The 25,557-nt window shown below is 38.4% G+C and overlaps 1 protein-coding gene across 1 annotated transcript in view; it reads right to left on the bottom strand.

Annotated features, from left to right (window-relative positions):
* MAP7 (microtubule associated protein 7) overlaps positions 1-25,557 on the bottom strand; it is a gene marked incomplete at both ends in the record, with an annotated part of 102,369 nt that overhangs the window by 18,663 nt on the left and 58,149 nt on the right. The window contains 5 exons of the mRNA XM_079550340.1: positions 2,270-2,383; positions 7,774-7,884; positions 10,944-11,055; positions 11,880-12,043; positions 24,336-24,413. Coding sequence (XP_079406466.1) covers positions 2,270-2,383; positions 7,774-7,884; positions 10,944-11,055; positions 11,880-12,043; positions 24,336-24,413 — 579 coding nt within the window. The remainder of the gene's footprint in view (positions 1-2,269; positions 2,384-7,773; positions 7,885-10,943; positions 11,056-11,879; positions 12,044-24,335; positions 24,414-25,557) is intronic.

The raw sequence follows: 25,557 nt of genomic DNA, 5'->3' as shown, positions 1-25,557 counted from the left end.
TCTATTGCTTCCCTTCCTCGTTTTCCTTAGAAGAAAACATTTCTTGCCTGTAGACCTCTGAGCACACACAGTTCTACACACAGTTAATTCTTGCAGCCTTACAGCAGTGCAACTGCTGTCACAGGAAGAGCTCATAGACTTAACAGTACTTTGAGGACTTAACAGCCCTAACTCTTCAAATTCTCCTGCAATGGGAGATTAACATTATGAATAAAGGAAGTCTCATGCAAATGTTACAGCAAGGGTCCTCATGTCTCCTTATTTATAGACTTTTATGTTTAATGGGGTAATAGGAGGTGACAAACATAACAACTGGAAAACAAGAAAACAACTTTAAAGAAAAATCTGTTTTTTTGTTTGTTTGTTTGTTTTAATCTGATTGAGCATATCTGAACCTGACAGGAGACAGTGGCCAAAATGTATATTTTAACAGCTTACAGTTTACATATTTTCCACCCTCTGTGAATCAATTCTGCTGCTGCATGCTGATTATCAAACATTACCACAGAGGATGACATCATAAATGCTCACAGACAAGTAGCTCGTTTCCATTTGCAAGGTTGCCAAACAACGCTGTATGAGGCACTCCCAGTGAATCAGGATGTACCAACAGGATTACAAACACAGAGGAGAGTTATTTAAAATTACATTTTTGTTTTGGAAAGTTACTTATATATATATATATATATATATCTGGGTATACTCATGCTGGAGGTCCCCAGTATCTTGCTTAACTTCAGTGTTAAGGACATGGATCCGCATTTAGTTTGATTTTTTTGCATTGCAATTCATCTTTACAGCCAAAAGGCAGGGTAATTTTCTAGGGAATAATGACAGGCTGGGATGAGTGGAGTGCTCAGAGCACAGCTGTGAGCCATTACCACCACCTGATCATTAATCTCCAGGAAGAGTCCTGCATGAAGGGACTGCAGTTATTGCTCCTAGAGAATAATACCTGGAAAACAATGAAAAGATGGATTATTCTTCTGGGTGGTACAGTTCTAGTCAGGGCAGACAAAGTATTTCTAGGGAGTTACCCCAAAATGATGACTGATAAATCAGTTGTTCCTGCTATCTGCAATCCTTCTCAATATTCCACTCAGTTTAGAGCTTCAGCATGAAACAACAGCAGTCACAGAATCATCTTCCCACATGTTCCAATTAAGTAACCACTTTCAAATTTAAGAAACTGCTTTCTCAGGTATTCCCTAGTTAAGAGCTGCATTTCCATATCCTGCTTGGTGGATGATGTTAAGCTTTCATTTTACAAGCTATTGCTTTAAAAGTCATGAAGAGTGAAAAGGAATTTCTACTTGTTAATTCCACCGTTTGAAGAATATCGGTCACATTTTTGCTCCAATGGTTCTCTCCCTATGGAAATGTACTGCAGCCTAATTAGAGATAAGAGTTCTTAAGTGAAAGCTTCTTTAAAAGTAATCTTAGGAGATCTCTATTCCCTCTTACCTTCTATGTCCTTTAATTAAAATAAAGATCTGCCCATACTAAACAGGAAAGACCTGCCTAGGCTTAAACATTTGACGTGTGCTGAAATGTACTCCTGAAATGGTAAAACTCCTACTGCATGTTCTCAAAACAGTCTACGGTAAGAAAAAAAGCATCTGTCACATGCCTAAAACACATGATAAACCAGTATGTCCTGGCTGTCATTGAAATGCAGTTTTACTAAGGCTTTAAGTTACTTCCTATCAATATTTACATATTTCTGCATGTTAATCTTCTGCACAGGAGTTCATCACAGGGGTGTTCTGGGGTCATCAGAGAACTTGACTGTTATTGTCACCTTGCTAAACCTGCACATTTTACATGCTATTAAATCTACTGCAGCCAGGGCCTATCCCTCTAACGTGTCCAACGTGCTTCATGTGAGAAGTGCTCCAGTGCAGAATGGCACTGTTTGCAGCAAACAGCTCACAGCGTGGGTGTGCTGAATCAGTTCCTTACAGCATAGTGGGCATTTCCTTCAGCAGCCACAAACAGCGTGAAATTGTTGCCCTGCATGTGTTGTATTCCCTTCTTACAACGATGAAGAGGCCAAAGATAGTTAAGAGAGAAGTGAGGAAGAAAGAGGCAGAGCAAATCAAGCATAGCAAAAGCTTTCAAGCTGTCATACAATGTACTCTAGGTTTTCCAAACTCATTCTGGGATGCTACTGTACACGCGTAATTACATCAATAATTTTACAACGTCCTGAAGGGAACCTGGAAATATACGTGGCTGAAACATGAAGTCTCTGCTCTTATAGGTTTACCTGCATCTCCAGACAATGCAGCTGTGCTTTTACTTCTGGCCAGGAATGAGTGTGTGGGCGTCAGGAGCCTGCTAACGATGTTGCTCTCCCATGGACTGAGCTGCAGACGGCGAGCTGAACGTGCATCATACAAGCAAGACGTTAGGTCAGACAGCGTGCAAATGACCACATGTAGCAGAAGTGTTAGTATTACAGCCTTACGACTACACACCATGGAAATTCTGAAACTACCTTTTGGAAACCCAAACCATACACCCAGTCATTGCTTAGTTTTTCAGAGTTACTCCACTTTAGGGGAGGAATTCCTACTGATCACAAAGCCAATCATCTATATTGTGCTACTGACCGTGGCATTACGCTGAATTGTTATCAGGTTAATGTTGATATTTTGCACATATCCCATACGACCTACTGCTAGGAATGGCAGGATAACTTCTGCACCAAGACAGCAGTTGCCATTCCTTAATATAGATTTAGAGATATTTGTGTCTCAAAATCCTTCTACATACCAGGTACATAAGTATATACAAAAGATCAATTACTAAAACACCATCTGCAGTCTGCTAGCCTAGATAGAAAAAAAAAACAAAGAGGGCTGCTTACTACCATACAGATTTTCGTCACAGAAAGAGGCTTTGTCAAAGCATCACAAAAGGATACAGTGCTCCTGAGCTGTAGATACCAGGCTCAGCAGCTACAGTTGTCTTTGTTACACATGGTGCCTCAGAATACATAGCGTATTTAATTCTGTCAAAAACCCTCATTAACGATAGTTTTCTATTTACAGCAGTAACAAGATTCAACATTCTACATTGTCAGTATGTTTTGAAAACAGGTTATACATGCTGCTCTGGCTGTAATCACTCACAAGTGTTTCAGTACTACATAATGCAAATTTAGTTTATCAGTATTTTTGTTCTGCCTCACATAATTTCTTTATTATTTTTAATATAATGATTTTTTTTTATCATTATTTAAGCATTGATTATGGCAAAGGAGTATCCAAAGAAGTCCTGTATGTTATTGTACCAGATGGCTCTTTGACAGTATGGTGCAACAAATAGTATTATTCGGAGAACCACAAGTCAAAACACTGGAATAGTTCTCATAGTTCATTACAGTAAACTCAGGCAAAAATCTCAGTGTTGAAAGAGAAATTAGGTTGTTTCATACCCCAGCATTCATTGGCCTTAGTTTCTCTATGTTGAGAAAACTGCAACTTGAATGAGGTTTTTTTGTTTTTTGTTTTTTGTTTTTTTTTTAAACGAGGCACAGTCCCTAAAACATTCATTGACATGACTGGCTGTGATAAACCACAGGCTAATTTGTATTTTTAAAGGCAGTGATCCATTTCTTCTGAAAGCCATAAACCTGGAAGCTCTCTTTAATCTACTCCACAACAAGCCCCATGAAAGGAGAGGCTGTTCTCAATAATCTCATCCTATGAGAATATAATGGCCTAATCTGCTCTCAGTGCTTTTTTTTTGCTTTTTTTTTTTTTTTTTTTTTACTTCTCAAACTGCTCACCTAAATTCTGCTAACTCAGTAAGTGTCATTAGTACAGAAATATAGTACTCTAAAACACAGCAGGCCTTCTGGATAAGCGTTCTTACATAATACAATACTGCCAGAGCTCTTTGTGATTAATAGCTCCATTCTGTGTAGCTACAGATTATACGGGGACACAAAATACCCTTTAGAGATCTCCATTACAGCATACACATTATCATTAAATTTGCAACTTAACAAGGAAGAACAAGTTATAGGACTACCATTAAACTGGATGCAATAGTGATGAAAATCTTTGCTTCTTCTCTGGGCACTGCTCAATGTGGTCATATTTTAAGTCTCCCGCTGCAAGGCAGCAAATTCTTTTTTTGTGGTTTCATCCTTTACTAGATGTTGAGTCTGGAGAAACTCTTCTGCCATATTTTAACACAAAGACTATAAAACTTATCAGAAGAACACCAGTACTGCATGGAAATTGGCTCCACACCTTAGAAAATGATACCTGAAATTTTAGGCCAACAGCACTACTATGCATACCACTACTATGCATCCCAAAATATGAATTCCTGGAATTCATTTGTATAGCTGCAAAGAACTGGTAAGTAAATGTCACGATGTAATCTGGTGCTGTGGGCCAGCTGTAAACCTCACACAAGTCCCACAGAACAGGCAGTCTGAAGAGGCCAAAGCTAAGAAACTGATGTCTTACAGCACTCAGCTATCCCCCTGTAATTTGCCCTAGGAGATAAGTATGGTTTTATTACCTTTTCTCTTCACTCCTGACACATCTTATCCACATTATTTACTGGAAGCAATTCTGTGCCCCCAGCAACTAATTAACAAGGCTGTGATTGGTAGAGGGCTAGCTGACATGCCCAAATAATGAGCTGAGAGAAGTGTGATAGTGCCAGTACATTTAAGTAGTACTTGAAAGGTGGCACAACAGTCTCAGCCAGGAGCTTGGATCTGAATCTCCCTATGGTTTTAAAATGGTTTTAGATCACAGTTCATCATAAGCACATCTTGGTTTTGTAGATCAACGTCATCACTTACTCCAAATACACAGCTCAGTGAAAGTACTACATTTGACACTTACAGTACATACCCTAGCAGTCACTAGTGTTACCATCAGCACAGAGCAGCCAAATACATTTCGGCTCACTGAGTTTCAAGTACAAGAACATTCACCCTAAATGCTTTCAACAACTGAGCTTTAGAGTCCAGTTCACACGGAAGGAAGAATACAAAACAGAGTTTAATAACAAAACTAGCTTTAAAACAATGAGGTCTGGTTTTTTTGTTCTTTTTTTTTTTTTTTTCCTCTTGTTTTCAAAAACCTTAGGGTGATGTTTTAACCCATCAAAACACCCAACAGAGAAGAGGAAACGATTTTGTTGTTGGTCTTATACTGTCTTAGGCTGCTTGCTCGTTGGTCCCTCACTGGAATTGCATTCGTGGTAGGTAGGCATACCGGTATAGTATGGTATGGTAACCCTAGGCAGGTTAAACAGATTAATTAAGTACAACTGGAAGGAAGAAGAAAAAAAAAACAACCCAAACCCCACAAAGTGCCTTAGAGCTGGCAATGGTGAATTGATCACAGTCATCTATATTTACATTCAGGATATATCAACTGAACACTAGGAAGTTATCATAGTAGCAGCAGAATATATTGCACGTAAGCAAACAACAGCATCTGATTAGTACTAGCAACAGATGGGAGGCAGGGATTTAACAGGTCTCCTGATGAGAAACACAAAGGAAGGACTCTCACTGATATGTGGTTGTCAGAGTCACAGAAATGCTGTGAAATAGGTGGGAAAAAACTTGTGCTTTTAGACTCTCTTTCAACAGGCCTTGAACTTCTTCTAGAAAGCTGGCAGACAAAGTAGATACAGCGATCAATACCATCACCTCCTCTCACTACAGAGAGGAGGAAGAGCATAACTACAGTACAAGTTACGTTTTTTCAAAACTAAGAAAGCCATACCTTACTTATGGTACTATCCACTTGCTAGGTACACCTTAAAGAGCACCATTACCAGAATTTATTGGTCGACAGAAGCTTTCTTCAATTGAATGTATTTGTTCATAATCTGTTACAAAGTTTGAACAACCCAGTACCACTCCTATCAGAGCACAAAGAAAAGCCTGTTCTAGCTGCCGGATTGTAAAATCATGATAAAGAGCTATGTAGCAGTACTGTAATTCAAAATGAATTAACCAGGCAAACCATTAATGAAATCTTTGGCTGGGCCATAATAAATCTTGTCCTTCAAATGGCAGAAAAATTAAAAATAAACACTGATTAACAGTAGACATGTTCTTGATGACAGCTATAAGCCACTTAGGGTAAGCTTATCATCCTCATCTCCAGCTTTCTTGTTTTGTAGGTAGGAGTATCTGTTACAGGCAAAACACAACTGGTGGTCCCTGGAAGGCAAAAAAGGAGCAGAGAGGCAGATGATTTCTTTAAATGCTTGCCTTAAGATGCTGAGGTCACAGGAGAGGTGTGCAGCACTTCTCCAGTTATGTGCTCAACCAGATTTGGCTATGTGACTGCACAAGAAAAAGGACATTTACACCATTTCAATTTGCTTTATGTCTCCTGCAGACTTCATAATATAAGAGACTTCTGAGGACTTCTGTACCGTTTTTAATTAATATGCCAAGAAAGGAATGCCTTGGCATTTAAAGTATATGACACAGAGCCCCCACTTCCTTACTCCTTCCCTTCACCTGCCATTATACCACCTAGTTCTCAGTCCAACTTGTACAGAATTGTACAGTAAAAACATTTACACCTTGAGCTACACTCTACAAGAGACTATTCTAATATTTAATGCCTTTCTTCCACAAAGAATCATCCCTGGCAAGGAACAGTCATCAACCAGAAAAAATACACACACATACACACCTACGGGGAACAAAATACAACTGTTGGGGCTTCAACTTTTAGAGCAAAAAATTACTGGAGTTCTAGAATAAATTGTGCTCTAAGATAACACTATGTTTCACAAGTTACCAGACTTCAGAACTGTGTTAATCTATAAGCATTAATATGGTCAGAGCAACCAGAAACAGGCATCCAAAAGCATGCACGTAAAACACAGCACTTAAAACACACAAATAATGATGTCTACCCAACCATTTTTGTAATACAACTAAAGCTCCCCTCTAAAAATTATTTTTGAAAATATGCACTTCTCTGGGTTGAAACAGGCCACAGCTTCTCAGTAGAACAAAAAGTCCTTCACAAGTACTTTTCTGTAAAGCTCTTTGCACAGGTTAAACAGGAGACATTCTTTTATAACACTCCCTTCTGCTCAATGCTTCTATCCCATGAATCCTCAAAACAGAAGCAGCAATACAGCTACATTAACTCACAGAACCCTGATTGTTTATCAGTTGTGCAGAGTTGTAAACACTGAAAACATACATTGAAATAAAGCAATCTTTGAAAAGTAACTGGACTCAAAAAGTCAATAAACAGACACCATATGAAAAATACCCATACACCATCATTAAAAATAATCAGAAATGGTAACAAAATAACTGCTCAAAAGCTTCATGCAACATGTCCTCAGATATTCAAGAACGACTACCAAAATAAAACAAAAGCAAAATAATGACAAAATGGCATAACAGAAATAAAAGGTCACAGAAAATTGCATGCAGTATGGAGAGATGTATTCTTTCAATTGTTGTACCTCATTTACTAAAAACCTGACAGAAGCACCACTTTTATCATTTGCTGAAGTGAGATCGTTTAGGTAAGCTCTCTTGTTTTAAAAACAAGAAATACATATTTCTTCTCACAGGAAAAAGAAATGTTCAACCATTTACTTTTCACATTCGGAGTCTTTTCACTCCATTTACATAAAGTACAGAAAACGACTTCAGACTTGTTTTACGTGCAAAGCCATACATTAGTATTGAACATTTTCTTTCTTGCTCTTTTCTTTTTTATTTTTTTTTCCTCTTTGGAACTGTACCTCTGTCTGAAGAATTTAGTAATGTTGCAGATGAGGAGGAGAGCCGCTTGTTAATGACTGGATCAACATGTTTCGAAAGGTTCATTGTTGAAACAGATCGCCTGTCTGGATCTAAAACAAATGGAGATAATGCTAATTGACAGCCCACATGCAGTAATGCCAGTTTCTAGCTCACTAGTGAACTAGGAGTAAAACATGACTAGGTCATTCCTGCTCTACCACAAGAACTTTCAAAATAGAACGGATTTCTCAGCAGACGTTGTACAGATGACTCAAAGACTGGGCACAAAACTGTTCAATTTAAATTCCAAATGTCTAAAATATTCTGTTCACTGATTATTATTCAATCAGGTTGCAATCCAAGGACTTCAATGGAAAATTTGAAGCAGACATTAGTAGCCAGGATGGTATTTTCACGTTTCTTTCAACACTCTCTGAAAAAATCTGACACCTGACTCACAATAGAAGCTTCAGGGAAAGGCCAGCGTGCTTGGAAATGTTAAAACATTCAAGTAAAAGCCCTCAAAACCTGAATCAAAGGTGATATTTGACAGGGTATCAAGCAGAAGGTCAGCACCATGTTAACAAAATTCCAACAGATTAAGGGAGGGCTGGTACAAATGAAGAGCAGGAGTAAGCACAAAAGGTATAATTATGTCTTCATCACTGTGAAAGTGCTAAATTTCCCACCAGAGTTAACTTCTACCTGCTGTGAATGAAGTTGCAGTTAGTCAATCCAAACTGCACACAGCTTAACAGATAAAGAAAATGAGTCTTTGTGGAAGGCTGCAGACTACTTGTCACACACATGCTTGCTGTATATATATATATATATATATATATATATATATATATATACACAAATGTATATAATACCAAAGGGATGTATTTTGCTTCTAGGCTGCGTGGATTTGAGAACAGCATTACAGCTTTTGCCTGTGCAATTGGCACCCTACTGAGAGGTGATGATATGATACAGATCATATACACTTTGTGCACATGTGTATGCCATGGGAAAGTTGCTAGCAATAGCTGAAGAGGAAGAGCAAGCAGGACAGCCAGCTTTATGATTTGTCTTCTCTCTCAAAAATCAAAGAAAAGAAAAAAGCTAAGTGTATCAACTAACTATTCTTTAGTGCAAATTCTATTTGGAAATCTGAGAATCAGAAGATAGTGGGAGAGTTGATTCTGCTTTTGCTTACACATTGAGCACGTATTGCAAATTCAGTGCTACTCAGCAGAGAATTTAACCATGCTTTAGCAGATGCCTAATGCTCTGCTGATTCATATTCTCCATGTCCACAGGTAAGTCCACAAACTGTTTTGGAAACAGACAAAAGACTAGGACACTGATAACGTTAAATACATTAAAAATGATGCTGTTCAGTACTGGAGACAGGATACTCGGGCTTCCTACGTCATAGATCTCGGTAAGAACAGTATTTACGTTTAGGATTTTGATCCCTGATATCTTATCTATACTTGAGAGGATACAAAGTGTATCACTACAGCAAAACAGAAATTCTGCATTTGGCTTAAAGAACATACTGCATAAAACAACTTTTTGAAGATGACAAATGAGAACATGAAAATTGCCTCTTGCATTTGGCATGGCATGCCAGTACTTCTCTTAATTCTATGAATATTATTCAAATGAATGAAACTCAGCATGAAGATTTGTGTGCAAGTGCTGGCAATATGAAACCTACAAACATAGAATAGGCCAAATGAGATCTATGACCTAGAAGACTGTTGGTTTCTTTGTTATTAGAATCTGAGCAACACATTCATCATGTATTTGCCTTCATGTGAAAAATAAATGTGAGTGATGTGCATGTGCAGTATGGCAAAAGCATTTTAGAAGAAGATCAAAGGATTCAAGTGACATCTCCTTGAATTCCAGTAGACAGAATATTGCATTTCATTTTAGTGAATTGTGCCAGATCTTTGGAGTCAGCTAGTAATAACTCTCCATATTAAAAATAAATAATAACAACAAAATCTGGGACTAACAACAGTTCTAAACTATGAGCATGATGTTAAGCATGCACCGCAGCTACATGAGGGTGGTTTAGTTACTGACGAGTTCATTTCCTGAGAACTAGCTATGGGTAAAGGAATCAACAAACGAGAGTGATTATGTACCAGGTTTTCTAGCACCACTCAGAGATCTGAAGTGGTGCTCCAGGCCTGCTAAATCGAGAAAGGTGAATGATGATTCAAAAAAATAACCTAGGGACAGAATGCAAGACAATGACTTTTAACAGTAAAGAAAATAAAAATCAAGTTATACAGAGCTAATTTAAAACAAACAAACAAACAAAAAAAACAACAACAACAAAAACAAACTTTTATGATTTTATGAAGGATAACTGTTCATTGAACTTATGTGTGATGAATTACATTGCAGATCATTCTTAATGTTTTTCCCCCTTCTTGATAAAGGCTGTATGCAATTAAAAGTATTATGTTAGAGTAGGAAGAGAAGCATTCTTTGTAAGTACCAATTTCTGGTGAAAGAAATATAGAACAAGTTCTCTTTTTTGAACGCCAGTCACATTTAACAGGGCACAGACTTAATAGTAACTGTCAGATTCAGTTAGGGAAGACAAGTTAGGAAAAAATGATACAGAAAAAATTAAATTAATTTGTCCATCAAAGCTTTTTCAAGCTTAAAAAAAAGGGCTTTTTTCCAGTCTCCCTGATTATCTGTACAAGATACAAATAATCACAAATAATCAATTTGCTTCTTTCTGTTTTAATCTTGGTATTTGGTCACTTCCACCAGAACTATTTTTTGAGCCACAATATTTAAATTTAACATTTGCACACAGTAGCTCACATCACAAAACTGACATATCACAAGCACACCAGCACATACACACATGAACAATAGCAAAGCAGCAGAAGCGAGAAGCTGTAGCAAAATAGAAATGCAGAATTAGTCAAAATCCCGAAACAAGTTTTCACTTTTGTTCAGATTTCCCCTTGTTATGTTTTTGCTACACAAGAAGGTCAGAAACATGCTGTTGCTAGCAATAATAAGATAAAGAGCAGAGAATTTAAAACAGCATATACTGCATCATTTTTCTTTGTAACAGAAGGAAAGTAAATTCCAGTTAACTGACAGGGCAGGGACACTGGCTAGAAAGCCAGGCCTCCCTCTTTACCTGTGTTATTAATGCGGCTATGTAGCGCTCCTCCCCAGGACCACCTGTTTTGCTTTTGTTTTGGCTTCTGGCTTCTTTCAATTGTGCGACGTACAACAGCTTCATGTCGTTCCTTAAGTACAACAGGATAATACATTTGGATACTACCAGGTTTTTAACATTAATCCTCTCCAGCACTGCTACCCTCCCCACGGGCAACACCTAGCAGGTTTCTTGGAGTTGCACCCAAGCTTAAACGCTGCCTAATAAAGATACACACTCAGACGAACCATTCTAACTCTACAACTGGATTAAGCAATAACTAAGCCACAAATAAATTGAACTATTTTTGAAAACTAATTTTGAGAAAGTAAGGTGTATTGCAGACTTATGCAGAACTGCGGAGGAAAAAAACAGTTGTCCCATTATGACAACCACTGAACAAACACACACCAGGGCTACTTCCCACTCTGAATCTCCTACATATTCTCTCACTAGGATAGTGAGAGAGAATTGACAAAAAAAAAGCAATGATGTGCTGACTTACCTAAGACGAAGGGGAGTTCTCAGCTCAACTGAGACAAATCAGCCAGTAGCATCTGTCCTGTACACACTGTCTTGAAGGTTTTGTTAGAAAGCAACTAATACTTACTGCCTTAAAATGAACAGCTAAAAATTAACCCACAGACATACAGAAGCCATACAATTTCTATTTTTCTGTTCAAGGTTGAGTAGTGTCACATAATACATCCTAGATATGCTCAACCTAGCTGCAACAGACTCTCACAGGGCACTTCAAAAAAATGTGACTAAGATACGTATCCTCTTCTGTATACTCTCATACTGATCAAGGCTCACATTACATCTCCGCTGACAAGTTTAAAAGAACAGGTTTGGCAGCACCATATCTTACAGAAAAAACAAGCTGAGAAGCATTTTCATGACATTTCATTTTACCTTATCTTCTTCTATTCTTTGCCTTCGCTTTTCTTCTACAGCAGCTCGTCTTCTCTCTTCCTTTAGTCGCTGTTCTTCTAGCTTCTTTTTGCGCTCCTCTAGGTGTTTTTCATAATGCTGCCGTGCTCTCTCTTCTCTTTCTAACCAGACGGTTTCTCTTGCAGCTATGAAAAAATCAGAAATAAAAGCATTAACATGCTGTTACGCGATGAAAACTTTAACACAATTTGGATAATCAAACTAAATAGAAAAAAACTGAACTCATTTTCATAAGACATATGTAATTTCCTAGTCTCTCTCCATGTGTTAAAACTTCACAGACCCTGGTCACACACTCACGTCATTCAGTCTCAGTATAATTACTGTGAATTGCCACCAGTAATGGTTACATTCTTTGACTATATAGTTTTTGTGTGAAAGAAACTATTTTGCATTAGTTTAAAATACGAAAACATTTAAGTCAGATATATGTGTATAAACCATGCTAATTCTCTGTATTCTTTCACAGTAAAAAGAAACATAAAAAACTATTACTACTATATAACTTTAATGATCAAAGCAGATCTCATTAGGCTGGGATGACAGTTGTAGTGTTTGGACTGTTAGCTGTACCAGCAACTCATCAGAAGAAAATATTATCAACCAAAGAAGTCAGACTAAAGATGAGATTTAATAAGTTTAATGTGCTCTGAACAATATTTCAGAAGTTCTCATCAAGACAAATCAAGAAGCACTATGAAAGACAAATTCTGCTCCCCAGCAAGGTCTGCATCTTCATGAAGGTATTCCACCTGGAATACATGCTCAAAATTAGCCCACATTAAAGCCATTACCTCTGACACACTGGAACTCTCCCCATTAGTGCTTTGAAAGCTTCAAAACCCAGAAATTTTTTATTCTAAACCCCTTTTTAAAAACCCAGGATACATCCTGATCTTCACGAATTGACAGATAGGACTGCAGGAAGAAATGCACGTGAATGTCACCAGACAAAAATCAAGAACCACAAGAGAAAACCAGATGAAGGAGTTCACTGATAATGCAACAGAAGCAGAGAATCAGATTAGCAAAATATAAATTAAAAAAAAAAAGAAAAGAAAAGAAAAGAAAAGAAAAGAAAAGAAAAGAAAAAGACACTTTTAATGTCCAAGGTAATGATTTTTTTCCTTACTCTGAAACACTATTTGTTAAGTATAAAAAATTTATGCTTGAAAACACTTGAAAAAGGAGCCAATCATTATAACCTTGTACCTTAAAGACAGCAACTCAAGCCTTCAGTGAGCAGAGAGATTTGTGTTGTTTGACAACTCATACCAAAAATAAGCAAAATGATTTTAGATGTTCAGAACAGACACTGCAATCACTTCTCAGAAGGCCAGCAGTCATCTTCACCTAATTCCTCTTCTGCATTTTTCTGCCTACTCAAACAAATCTCACCTGATAAACAACTTACATTGCACTCTAATTCTTAAATATTTGTATACGCAGACTCCTGAAATCTACTCTGGATAGACAAGCTCACGTTAAGATTATGTCCCTTAAGAAAACATTTTTTTTTTCAGATCATTTCAGATTTCAAATGCTTTCCCCTAAGAAAAGCAGACAGCACATTTAGCCATGCTGTGGGATACAGACCAGCAAAGAGATGCTTGTGCAACAGCTATAAGCAACCAGAAGACATCATCCTCTTGGCAAACTGTGGGACAGTTCAGCAAGACTTCTGCAGGAAATTCAATAATCTAACATAGCCAGGATAATTACAGCTACATGGCGCAGTACAGTTGCTTAATTACTAAGTATAGTTGTGAGAAAAAATGACACCTACAAACATGAAATCTAACACAAAGAGCAGCAGATATTGAGAAGTACTTTTCTGTTGTAGTTTAGTGACTTGAAAGGGATAATCTGAACTACAGATCAAGGCTGAAATAGGACATGACAACAGAACAACAGTTTGTAGTCCAACTGCAATCTGCAAAAGCTTCTCCTTCCACATTAAAGCCTTACGACATTAAAAAAAAAAGATCCAAAAATCAGTGTTTTGAAAGCAAGAGGAACTTTCATACATGCATCTGCTGCTCCAAGGAGCCAACAGCTCACCAATAGACTGGATAGACAAAGAAATGGCTATCATTACTCTTCTTCTGAGATGTGATCCCTTACAAAGCTTCTTATTGCCCAGGTTCAACAAGATTCAGCTAAATTGACCTTTTCCAACAATTTGGGCTACATCTCTAACAAATGAAGTCCAAGGCATGTCACTTCTACACTACTGTCTCCTGTTTTTGCCTTTATCTTCTGTATAGCTGTGTGACTTAACTAACCAATGCCTAGGGCAGAACTGCAGTCAGGCCATCATCAGGCATGTAGACACTTTGGCAAAGCTTGCTCTTCCTATTAGTCTCTGCACAGCTGGATTGTGTAAGAGGGTCAGTCCAAGAGCATGCAGCTGCACCAGTGAACTGTACTGTTCTTCTCATGCACTCCATGTGCACTTATTTTGTTTTCTTCAGAAATAAGGATAAAAATCTCTAAAAGTGGTGACTGAGTTCAACTGACTACCCTTTTTCAAAACCAGGAAAATACTCATCATTATCTTTAACACCGTCTACAAGCTGGCAAAATGTTTCTCAACAAGTTGCATTTGTAGAGAAAAAGAATATAATTAAAGTGGTGAATTCTGCACTGAAAATATCTCACGTGACCTTTTTCCTTCTCCTGAACCTTTGATGAAAATTTCAGATAAATTAATGATTATTATACAGTAGGGCTACTTGAGATCTCTCTACTCAATGTACCAATGCCTTAAAACTGTATTTAACTTTACGTACTCTGATAAGGATTCATGACCATTTTAACTAAAGTGATAGCTGCCACCAAAATGAGCAGCTTCCACCTCTGCTACCCTGATGATGTTGCTCATGATATGTTGCTCACAGGACTGAGGATCGGGTGGATCAAGGAACAATTTGATTAAAGCCACATTTCTTCCATGCCTTTTTCCTTCCAACACTTTTAACTGTGGATGGGGCAGATGGAAAGGCAGATATGCTGCTGACGGGGTTTATTGGCTGCCACCATCACAGGAGGCCTCAGGTGAGCAGAGGGGCTACTGGGCAGGAAAGAGGAACACACACGAAGTGGCAAAGCCTCCCTTTTCCCTTTGCTGTTTATCCACATGTAGCAAGAAAAAGTTCTCTCTGGTCGCTCTCCTTTTGTGTCCCTTCTGTTGTCTCTCATCATAGCTCTTTTTCTTGTGGTTATAGCCTTTATTAAGGGTTCTCAGTCTCTTTTCTCAGTCTACACTTTGTGATCACCTTGGGCAGACGGTTTACCTGAATTGAGACTCAATCTTTCTCAGTCTTTCCAGCCTCTATCTTCTCTGATTTTACAACACTGACCTCAGCAATAGCTTTCTCCTTTGACCACTGTTTCACCTCTCCTCACTGCCAGCTCCGCACTAAGACTGATCTCCTCCTTGCTGCATTAGCAGAAAAATGGATCAGTGTTGCTTTAACCATGCCCACAACCAGGAATGTTCCAGTACTCCACAAGAATGGCTGACTGAATGAATTAAAAGGTGAACTTCAGAACTGTAATTACAGCTGAAGTTAATGTCAGATTCTCCCAGCTGATGCTTCCCCATTAGCAATGCTCTGAGGGACATACATACAGCAATTTTAAAACTAATCTACCTTAAAGACTTTTTTTTTTTTCTGTCTTATAAACCCTTCTGGTGCTATCAAGTCCTCTGCAGACATCCCAAAATGACTCAGATACTGATGTCACTGATTCTTAGTTTTTGTGGGGCTTCTGATCATGGAAATATTGGATAAAGTTCTGTCCTAATCTTTCAAAGAACAGAATAAACCAGAAGGAATTCACCAACAGAATAAATGCATAATTTCTACTGATGTGACATTGTACCAGCGATCATTTTCAAATGGAAGAACATAGATCATGATGTGATTTTTAAAATACTATTTTAAAGCTTACACATTGTTAGCATTAAAAATTCAACAGACCTAGCCAAAAATGAAACTCAGGCATATTCTAAAACCTAAGATTAATACCACATTTCCTTAAGTGAGAAGTTAATTGGGATGGCATGTTTACCACCTTTTGTTCTCCATGCCAGAAACTACACCAGCCACATGTCTTTGTTGGGACTGTAATTGCAGAAGAAAAGGCCAGCAACTAAGCAGGATTAGTGTAGATAAAATACACACAGATGTAAGTCTTTAAATAAGTTTGTTTGTGGCTCAGGGATTGAGATACTGGTAAGTAAAAAATTCCTTTGCTAGACCACTATTCAAAGCTATCAGAATTAAAACAAATCTAAAATCCCAGTTACTTTCCTTCTATAAAAAGCATCTTTATTTATTTTCTTTTCAGTTTTTGAGGATGAGGTCTAGTTTAAGAAATGGGCACAGAGACCAACTAGCATCAACTAAGTTTCATCTACACTATTAAATGTTCACTTTCCAAAAACAGTGACAAACTCAATTCAAACACATTAAGAAAAGTCTAGGGGCTTTCCCTGCCAATTCTTAAAGCTTGCCTGGAAATCAGTTATAAAAAAGTTGTCTGGATCCAAAAGCTTGCCAGGAACCATTGGAACAGTTTAACGGCAAGAACAACTAAGTTTTAGTGGTGGGGAACGTTCCTCAACACTGTCTAGTTTGCCAGCACAGATGTAGTCAATGTGGCCATGTTGGGGGTGAAGGCCCTCTGTAGAAAAAGCATTAATTTGTATTAAGCTTTTCTATTTTGTCCAGGACCTCTACTATGATTTTCATCACAAACAGCACAGACAAGCTGCATACACAGCCAAGAGTGCCAAGCACAGCCAGTCAGCCTGACACATGGATTCAAAGAAAAGAGGGTATTGTGTCAAGCTGGAGCCAAGACAAGCATGACAGCTCCCCTCACTCTGCTTCAAGAACCCCATCTGACAGCTAACACCCTTACCTGTCACTGCCCCTCTGCCACTCCCAACTCTCATGGCCCAAGAGCATCACACAGAGATGCAATATTTGCACTTTAAAGGATGTTTAAATGTTTAATGCACAGACAGAGTGCAAGCAGACTATGGGACAGAGTGCAAGCAGAAATAGAGCAGAATGAAAACACAGGTACTGGAAGAACTTTTATAGAATCAAGTAAAGATTATCTTAACAATCTTTTAAAGATATGTGCACATCAACAAATAATAGATTACCACATGGTCAGGAGGATAAAGTAACTGAAGTAATTGCTTTGCAGCCATATTTCTTTTCTGCCCACGTAAGAAAACAAGTCTAGGAGAAAAAGCTGAAAGAAAATCTAAAAATCGATGCAGCTTGTTAGTCATAGAAAATATGAGTCACATATAAAAAAAGCAAAGCATTAAACTTTTGGAAGTTTAAGGCTGACATCTGAAGACAACCGTATACTCTATAGTAAAGAAATGAAAAAAAAATTAAAAAACCTCTTTATTCTGAATGGACGCTATTTCAGTCGATTTTTCTATCTCTTCTGTGTGTTTTCCACACTTTCTAATAAAAGTTACAGAACCGAACAAGAATATACTAAGGTGAACGGAGCATTTATTTAGTAGCCTGTTTATTTTCATTGATTAGGTAGCATAACACGATCTTCAGATAATGCTAGTGCCACTGTACATTTGTGGACAACAAAAATGACAGCAATCTTCTTCTCTATTTTCTTACCTCTCAGTAAAAAGAAAAGAGGTACTCACATACCCTAGTGCAGTAGTAAAATAACAGTGCTAAAATACCACTGCCAGACACAAGAAAATCCTCACAGGTGTGGAACACATTGACCCATTACACAACAGTGAAAGCCACATATGCAGTAGAGCAAAACTAGAAAAAAATAATCGAGGTAGAGAGAAAGCAGAAACAGGAAAAGTTAAGTCTTGATAAAGAAACAGTAGCTACTAAACTGGTACTCTGTTTGTTACAAACAGAAGGGTGTGAACAAGTTAATTTTCTTGAGAAGACAAATAATGCAACTTCCTTCTGTTCAAGGTACTCATAGTACAAAACAAACTTCCGCAGATCTGTACCATCTCTTTACAGAAGCCAATACTCTGTTTTGGGAAATAATTTCTCTTGATGCACAACAAAGTCTCAACTTCTGCTTACTAGGGTGGCTTTGCTAAACTTGGTAGATCCCCTGAATAAAAAAAAGATGTATTAAGTTTAAATCCCACTTCTAATTCTATAGAAATAAAAACACCCTGCCTTCATTTGATTTACTGTTGCATGGCAAATGTCCCAGAATTAACAAAATCCAACTCTACTAATTTCAAAGACCCACACTTATATAACAATATTATGCAACTTGATATTTATTTAACATGGATAGCGTTGATGTTTCTTTGCTTTGGTTCACATGACATGACTGACTGACTATCTAGATTCTGCACTGAATAAAAATGAAATTTGCACTCTATTGTAAAAATCACTACTTTACTGTACTAGGACACAAATCTCAAGAGACAGCTCCTAAATCACATTAGCAGACAAATACACAGATGAAAGCACAACACAACTTTCAATTTTCTTGTTAGTTTTAGCTAATTCTTCATGCAAGGACACACAAAGACACACATCACAGGGACATGCAGAACTCTCCCTTTTAGAAATGAAAGTTTCCACATCTATTTATTTTTAAAAACCCTACTGTTTTCTCATAGCTGTAATGTCACACAAAATGAAGTGTTTCTCGACAGAAGTAACATCACTCCAGCAGCAGATGTTCATTTGTCAATAGCTAGGAAATCAGGGTTCAGAAAAGCCAAAGGAAAGTATACCTCTGCGCTGCAGCAGAGCTGTTGTTACAGTACTACAAACAAACTTAAGAAAAAAACAAATAATAATAATTCAAGATATGGAAGCATCATCTATGACAAATTCATTAAAATGAACAGGTAACCTCCATTTGCTGCAGAGAGTCTAAGCCTATGAATCCCACCAATCTCAAACCCAGAAGCAGGTTTTTAGGAATAAGCAAACATTATGTCATGCTACCTCCTTAACAAAGCCAGAACCAAAGATTTACTCTTCTCCAAAGAAAAATAAACAAGCAAACAAAACAAAACAACAAAACAACTCTAGTAATTCATGCATGGCTAGCACAAAGTTAAAACACGTTGCTGATGAAGGATGTTAATATTAATAAAACCTAGATGGCAATAAACCAGAGCTCTCCAGATTGGAAAAAGAAGTATAATTCTAGCTGGAGTTACAATGCAGTTTTATGAAATTAAAAAATACAGAAAACAGGAATAAAGACTTTGTTTTCTCAAAATACCACTTAAAATAGTACTGTTAAAATTTCTATTTTATCCCAGGCAATGTGACTGGTGGCAGTTGCATTTAAGACTTTGGCAGTAAGGGATTAGGAAGGTTCTAAACAGTGTTTGTGTAATGTGTCCCATTGTGAAATGATACTTTTGCATGTCCAACTACACAGTACTTTTTGCAATCTTCTAAAGGTCACTATGAACTGAGAAAAGAGAGTCACACTGTCGCAAGAATGAAAAAGAATGACATCTGAAGAGTGCTGTACTGCAGAGTTAAGAGATTTCTTCTTTCTATGAATGTATTTTAGGACACACACACAAAAAAACACCAAATAACCCATCTATTTCCAGGTTGTTGTATATGCCTCCAAAAAGGTTTCAAGCCACAATCCATTAAATTTTGACTGGATATAAGGATAAAAATTTTTTACAGTAAGAGTGGTGAGGGACAAGTTACTCAGCAAGACAGTGGGTACTGTGTCCCTGGAGACATTCGAGGTCAGGCCGGACAGGGCTCTGAGCAACCTGATCTATCTGTAGGTGTCCCCGTTCATTGCACGGGAGTTGGACCACATAGTCTTTTAAGATCCATTCAAACTCAAATGATTCTATGAAATAGAGGAAGGTGAGTTTCTAAAGGTCATTCCCATATTGACAAGCCCAGCATTAAAAAAAAAACCACCACCAAATCAAAACAGCAACACACAAGTCCCTGACAGGGAATCATCATCACCTACATCATTTGGGCTGATTCTGTGTGGTTATGCATGTATATACTACATGAGATCAGCTTTCCTCCCCCTATGTTGCTGATCAGTTTGAAGAGACTGAATAAAACACATTTTACTTGAATTTCCCACTGACTGCAACATCAAATATTTGATTTGTAACACGATAATATTCCCCCAGTCACATAGCTACTGCTTTGCAACTCAAGGGCAGCAGTCCCTTTTCCTTTTATCAGTTTATATGACTTAAAGTTTCAGTGCACCAGAGAGTGGGAGTGGGCATACTTTTAATTCTACCAAGCAATGGCTTGCTTAAACTTCAATTATGCTGCTGACAAGCAGTCTAGTCCCAGTACCTGAAGTTCCAAGTAAGCTTTCTCTAGTTGTACTAATCAACCATAATGAGGGGACTGAGTGTGCCCTCAGTAAGTTTGCAGATGACACAAGTTGGGAGGAAATGTTGATCTGCTTGGGGGTAGGATGGCCCTACAGAGAGATCAGGACAGGCTGGACAGCTGGGCTGAGACCAACAGGATGAAGTTCAATAAACTAAGTGTTGGGTCCTGCATTTTGGCCACAACAACCCCTGGCAACACTACAGGCTTGGCTCATAGCACCTGGAAAACTGTAGAAGAAGCAGATGCGAGGGTATTGGTCAACACTTGGCTGAACATGAGCCAGCAATGTGCCCAAATGGCCAAGAAGGCCAATGGCAACCTGGCTTCAGTGCTGCCAGAAGGAGTAGGGAGGAGTAGGGAGGCTCTGTACTCAACCCTGATGAGACCGCTCCTCAAGTACTGTGTTCAGTTTTGGGAACTCACTACCAGAAAGACATTGAGGCCCTGGAGCATGTCCAGCGAAGGGCAACACAGCTGGTGAGGGGTCTGGAGCAGAAGTCTTATGAGGGAGCAGCTGAGGGAACTGAGATTGTTTATTCTGGAGAAGAGAAGGCTCAGGGGAAACCTAATCATTTTCTGTAACTACCTGAAGGGAGGGTGTGGTGAGGTGGGGGTTGGCCTCTACTCCCATGTAGCTAGTGATAGGACTAGAGGGAATGGTCTCAAGTCGTGCCACGGTAATCAGGGAGATTCAAGTTAGATGTTAGGAAAAACTTCTTTGAAAGAGTGGTCAGGCACTGAACAGCCTATCCAGGGAAGTGGTGGTGTCCCTGTCCCTGGAGGTATTGAAGAAATATGTAGGTGCTGTACTGAGGGACATGGCTTAGTGGGAAATATTGCTGACAGATGAGTGGTTGGACTGAGTGATCTTGGAGGCCCTTTCCAACCTTGGTGATTCTATGATTCTATGAAACAGGATCTAACACATACTCAACACCACTCAACACTAAGCTTAAGGTAACAGGTCTGGGGAAAGGTCTCAGCACCTAGTTATTTCTGAGACCACTGCCAGAAAGAAAAATCCAATAGCAGTTCTTCTGAGAGCCTGGTCCTGCACACACTAGTATACATTAACAGAGAAAGTAGATGTTTTAAAGTATAGCCAGAGTTTCACTGGAGCATTAAATAACTCTTCATCTTCTTTTTTTACTGTGTGGCTTTCCTAGAGTTGCTTCTAGCTCACATCAGATGCACTGCTAAGGAAAGAATGCAAGGAGCAGTCAAGACCCAAGTTGCCATGTGAACTCATGAGTGTTATTACTTGTAAGTCTGACTAAGAACATAATATCTTGACAAGTAACTGTTCTATATATATTTGCCTGCAACACCATTAAGTCAGTGCACTAAGTGGTGTGACTAATTTATGTCCCTGTTTATTTTTCTTATACAGCATAGGAAATTATGCGGCAAAATAGTCTGAGTTGGTTAATACTGCACGATAGGCAGGTAATAATAATGAAAAGCAATTTGCACCTTGAACAAGCTTTAAGATAATGGAGCCCATTCCCCAGGACCCAAAAACCTCTCTGACCCAGAGAAAGCTGTCTTCAGATCTATGAGAATTTTGCTCTCACTAAGGAAGTACAGATGCAGGTTGGGTGGAGAAGGGCTTGAGCGCAGCCCTGAGGAGAAGGATTTGGGTGTGTTGGTTGATGAAAGACTATGTGCCAGCAGTGTGCACTTGCAGCCTAGAAAGCCAACTGCATCCTGAGTTGCATCAAGAGACACATGACCAGTAGATCAAGGGAGGTGATCCTGCCCCTCTACTCTGCTCTCATGAGTCCCCACCTGGAGTATTATGTATAGTTCTGGGGACCTCAACACAAGGGCACTGAGCTGTTGGAGAGGGTACAGAAGAGGGCCACAAAGATGATCAGGTGGCTGGAGCACCTCCCCTATGCAGAGGTTGAGAGATCTGGGGCTTTTCAGCCTGCAGAAGGGAAGGCTCTGAAGAGATATTATAGCAGCCTTCCAGTACCAGAAGGGAGCCTACATGAAAGCTGGGGAGGGACTTTTTATAAAGGCAATTAGCGACAGGACAATGGGAAATCATTTTAAACTGGAAGAGAGCAGATTTAGCCTAGATACTAGGAATAAATTCCTTACTGTGACGGTGGTGAGACACTGGAACACATTACCCCGTGAAGTTGTTGATGTCCCCTCCCTGGAAGCATTCAAGGCCAGGCTGGATGGTTTAAAGGGAGGTATCCCAGCCTATAGTAGGGGGTTGGAACTAGATAATCTCAAAGGGCCCTTCCAACCCAAACCATTCTATGGTTCTATGAGTATCTCACAGTATCTCACTGTGTTAAAGGAACACTGAAGTTGACAACAATTCTCATCTGAAACAGCAGCCAGGCCTTCCAATTTCTGATGCTCAGGTTCTTTCTGACTTCTAGTGCCTCACAGTTATCATCCAGTAGCGTGTGCAAAATGAAACATACTTACATTCTCCACTTCTGCAATTGCACTAGTAAAGCATGCAACACAGCACTGCTATCAAGTAACCCAGCAACAACAGAACCCTGCTTGGAGCTGAAACCTTGGCTCATCTGATGCAATTCCTGCTGTTTACATGCAGAAGCACATACTTGCTGATTAAATTCTGTGTGTTTTCCTGATCATACACAGGATGCCAAAAAGGAAGATCAGGTGTATAATAAATACTGAATATTTATCTCTTGGGCTGCTTCTGGCTAAGAAGTTTTCTCTTAAATATCTTTAACGCACAAACGTAATGAGAAATGAAGGTGTGTAGTGGTATTTAAGACCTAAATGCTTTGAGGAGAGCAGAAGAAGTGTTCAAATTGTGGGGAAAGCAAACAAAAAAAATTCCAGACTCAATTCCATTGTGAGCATATGTTGAAACACTGCATATAAACTGTTACATGCAAAGCTAAAAGAATACTGTCTTTATAAACCTAAATTTGTTTGCCTGTACTGAAGGCTTCACTTTTCAGCTTTATCAACCAAAACTCTCCAGGAATGAGTAACTTTTTCTTGAATAAAAAAGAAAAAACAAACAAAAACCCCACAAAAATTAATAACCAATTTTTTATGCACAGGTAGGTTCTCTGTTTGTGTACATCTCAGTTAAAAAAAAAAAATCTAGCCATTTTCAATTGTGATATGCAAACCCATTTGAGGAAAAATGGAAAAATATTTTGAACGAATCAAAACAAGATAAGCTTCTTTCACTGTATTTTCAAGCATAATTAGCAGTCCTATTAAAAAGTGGGTGCAAAATGGACAGTAAACTACATTTTTGGCAAAGTCTAAGTACTTGCAGCTATAAACAAGACCATCTGAATTCTATCATACCTATAAAGTCTCTCTACCAGCACACCATATCAGTGTAATACCTTTGAGGCTTCTAGGAAGGGGTTGTGGATTGAGATTTTTCTCTCATTAAGCTCATGCTTCTCAGCCTCTCTGGCATCACCTTCACCAAGATAAAAAGGAACCTCTAGCTTTGAACCTCTAATCTGACTCCCAGAGTTATCCTATATGTTACTGTGGGCTTTTTTTTTTTTTTTTTTGGTTCTGCTTTCCTGGGACTGTGATGAGGAACAAGCCATTTAGCCGAAGGACAAGGACATCTGCTTAGCTTCAATCATTCCCAAGCAGACCAAGAGAGGTCAGCTAATGGCACTGCCCCTCTTTACTGCCTGTGGAGAAGGAAGCCAGAAGCACCATAGGACTGGAAGGTCACAGCAAGCTGGAGTAGCATGTAGTAGGTCAAAACATCTTTAGGATTTGATATCTGGTAGGCATAACAATTTGGTTTTTACTAATTTGATAATCCTCTCGCTACCACACTCCGTACCTGGCCCATCACTAGCTAATTCTTAAGCAACCTTCACCTAAGAATTCATTTCAGTAGTGTTACGCACGCTCATGGACAGGTGACATTGTCTACGATACTGAGCAATATTTGACACATATTCAAGGTTTTACTTCACAAAAAAAGAAGAAAAATACCTGAGTTTATTAAGAAATGATATAGAGTCGGGCTTACCTAGTTGTTTTTCTCGTTCTTCTCTCCTTTCTCTAGCAAGCCGTTGCCTGTCATCAACCTTCAGTATTGATGGGTGGTCTGCAAATGGAAGGGGGGGAAATATTAATCATATAGTACGAAATCAAATAGCAACAAAAGAAAGCTCCTAGGGGAATAACCACCAAACAATCGAAAAAAATCAAGCCACTTCTATTTCACAAGGTTGAAGAAGCTCAGTACATACGCACAGCAGGTTGGATCAAACACTACAGCAGTCCCGGCTGAACTTCTGAAGAGTAAGAATCAAGGTGGCATGATATTGATCTCCTACTGATACTGTGTGCGTGTGTTAAAAGCTATGACAGACACATTAAGATAGTGCATCACATACATGGAATGATACAATAACAGTAAAGAAAGAGACAATTTCCTCAGCTATCTTTCGAAATGTTGAGTTAGCCACAGAATTTTTTTTTAAATACCTGCTACTGGATCACAGTGATAAGATCAAAGATAACATGAAAAAATCTGTGTCAGAGCTTAGGCTTAACTAAAAATTCATGTTTGATTGGAAAAACACTACTTGGTGAGTGCGACAAAATGAGTTATCTGGAAAACAACAAAATGCTAAATAGCTAACATCACACTTCCAGTCTCAGCAGTGGAGCCAAAGACCAAATGGGAACAAAATCTTAGTTACTGATTCATCCCAGCATGCTGCCAAAACTAATTTCCTACTCATCTTCAGCCTATTTTGTAAACTTGGAAAGCTGTTGATTTTATGTTTTTTCACTAACACTGAGAAAGTCTGCTTTGAACAAAAAATAAGCAACCAAAACAACCACACAAAAACAGAAAAGTTTTCAGGGTATAATGAAATGGCTTGATTTATTCCTATACTGATGGGAATTCAATTCTTTTAATATTTAATATTCTTTTAATATTTCATTTTGAAGTGAACAACTATGTAGAACTTCCAATCACTCTAGAAACATACAAAATACACACACATATATAACTATATATATGTGTAAGAATATATATATAACTATATATAAACTAATATATATAAACTAATATGCTTTTCTTTATTCAATGTGAATACCAATAAGCAATCTGTACAAACATGCCAAGTCCATCTATTTGTGTGTATAGGCTGCATAAGAAAGAAAAAAGTTGCTGGCAAAACTACGTCAAAAAATGAGGTTTGAAAAGAAAAAAATGAGGTTTGAAAAGAAAAAAG

The sequence above is a fragment of the Tetrao urogallus genome (assembly GCF_951394365.1).
Source record: "Tetrao urogallus genome assembly, chromosome: 2".
Classification (NCBI taxonomy): domain Eukaryota; kingdom Metazoa; phylum Chordata; class Aves; order Galliformes; family Phasianidae; genus Tetrao; species Tetrao urogallus.
This window is presented reverse-complemented; position numbering and strand designations above follow the sequence as displayed.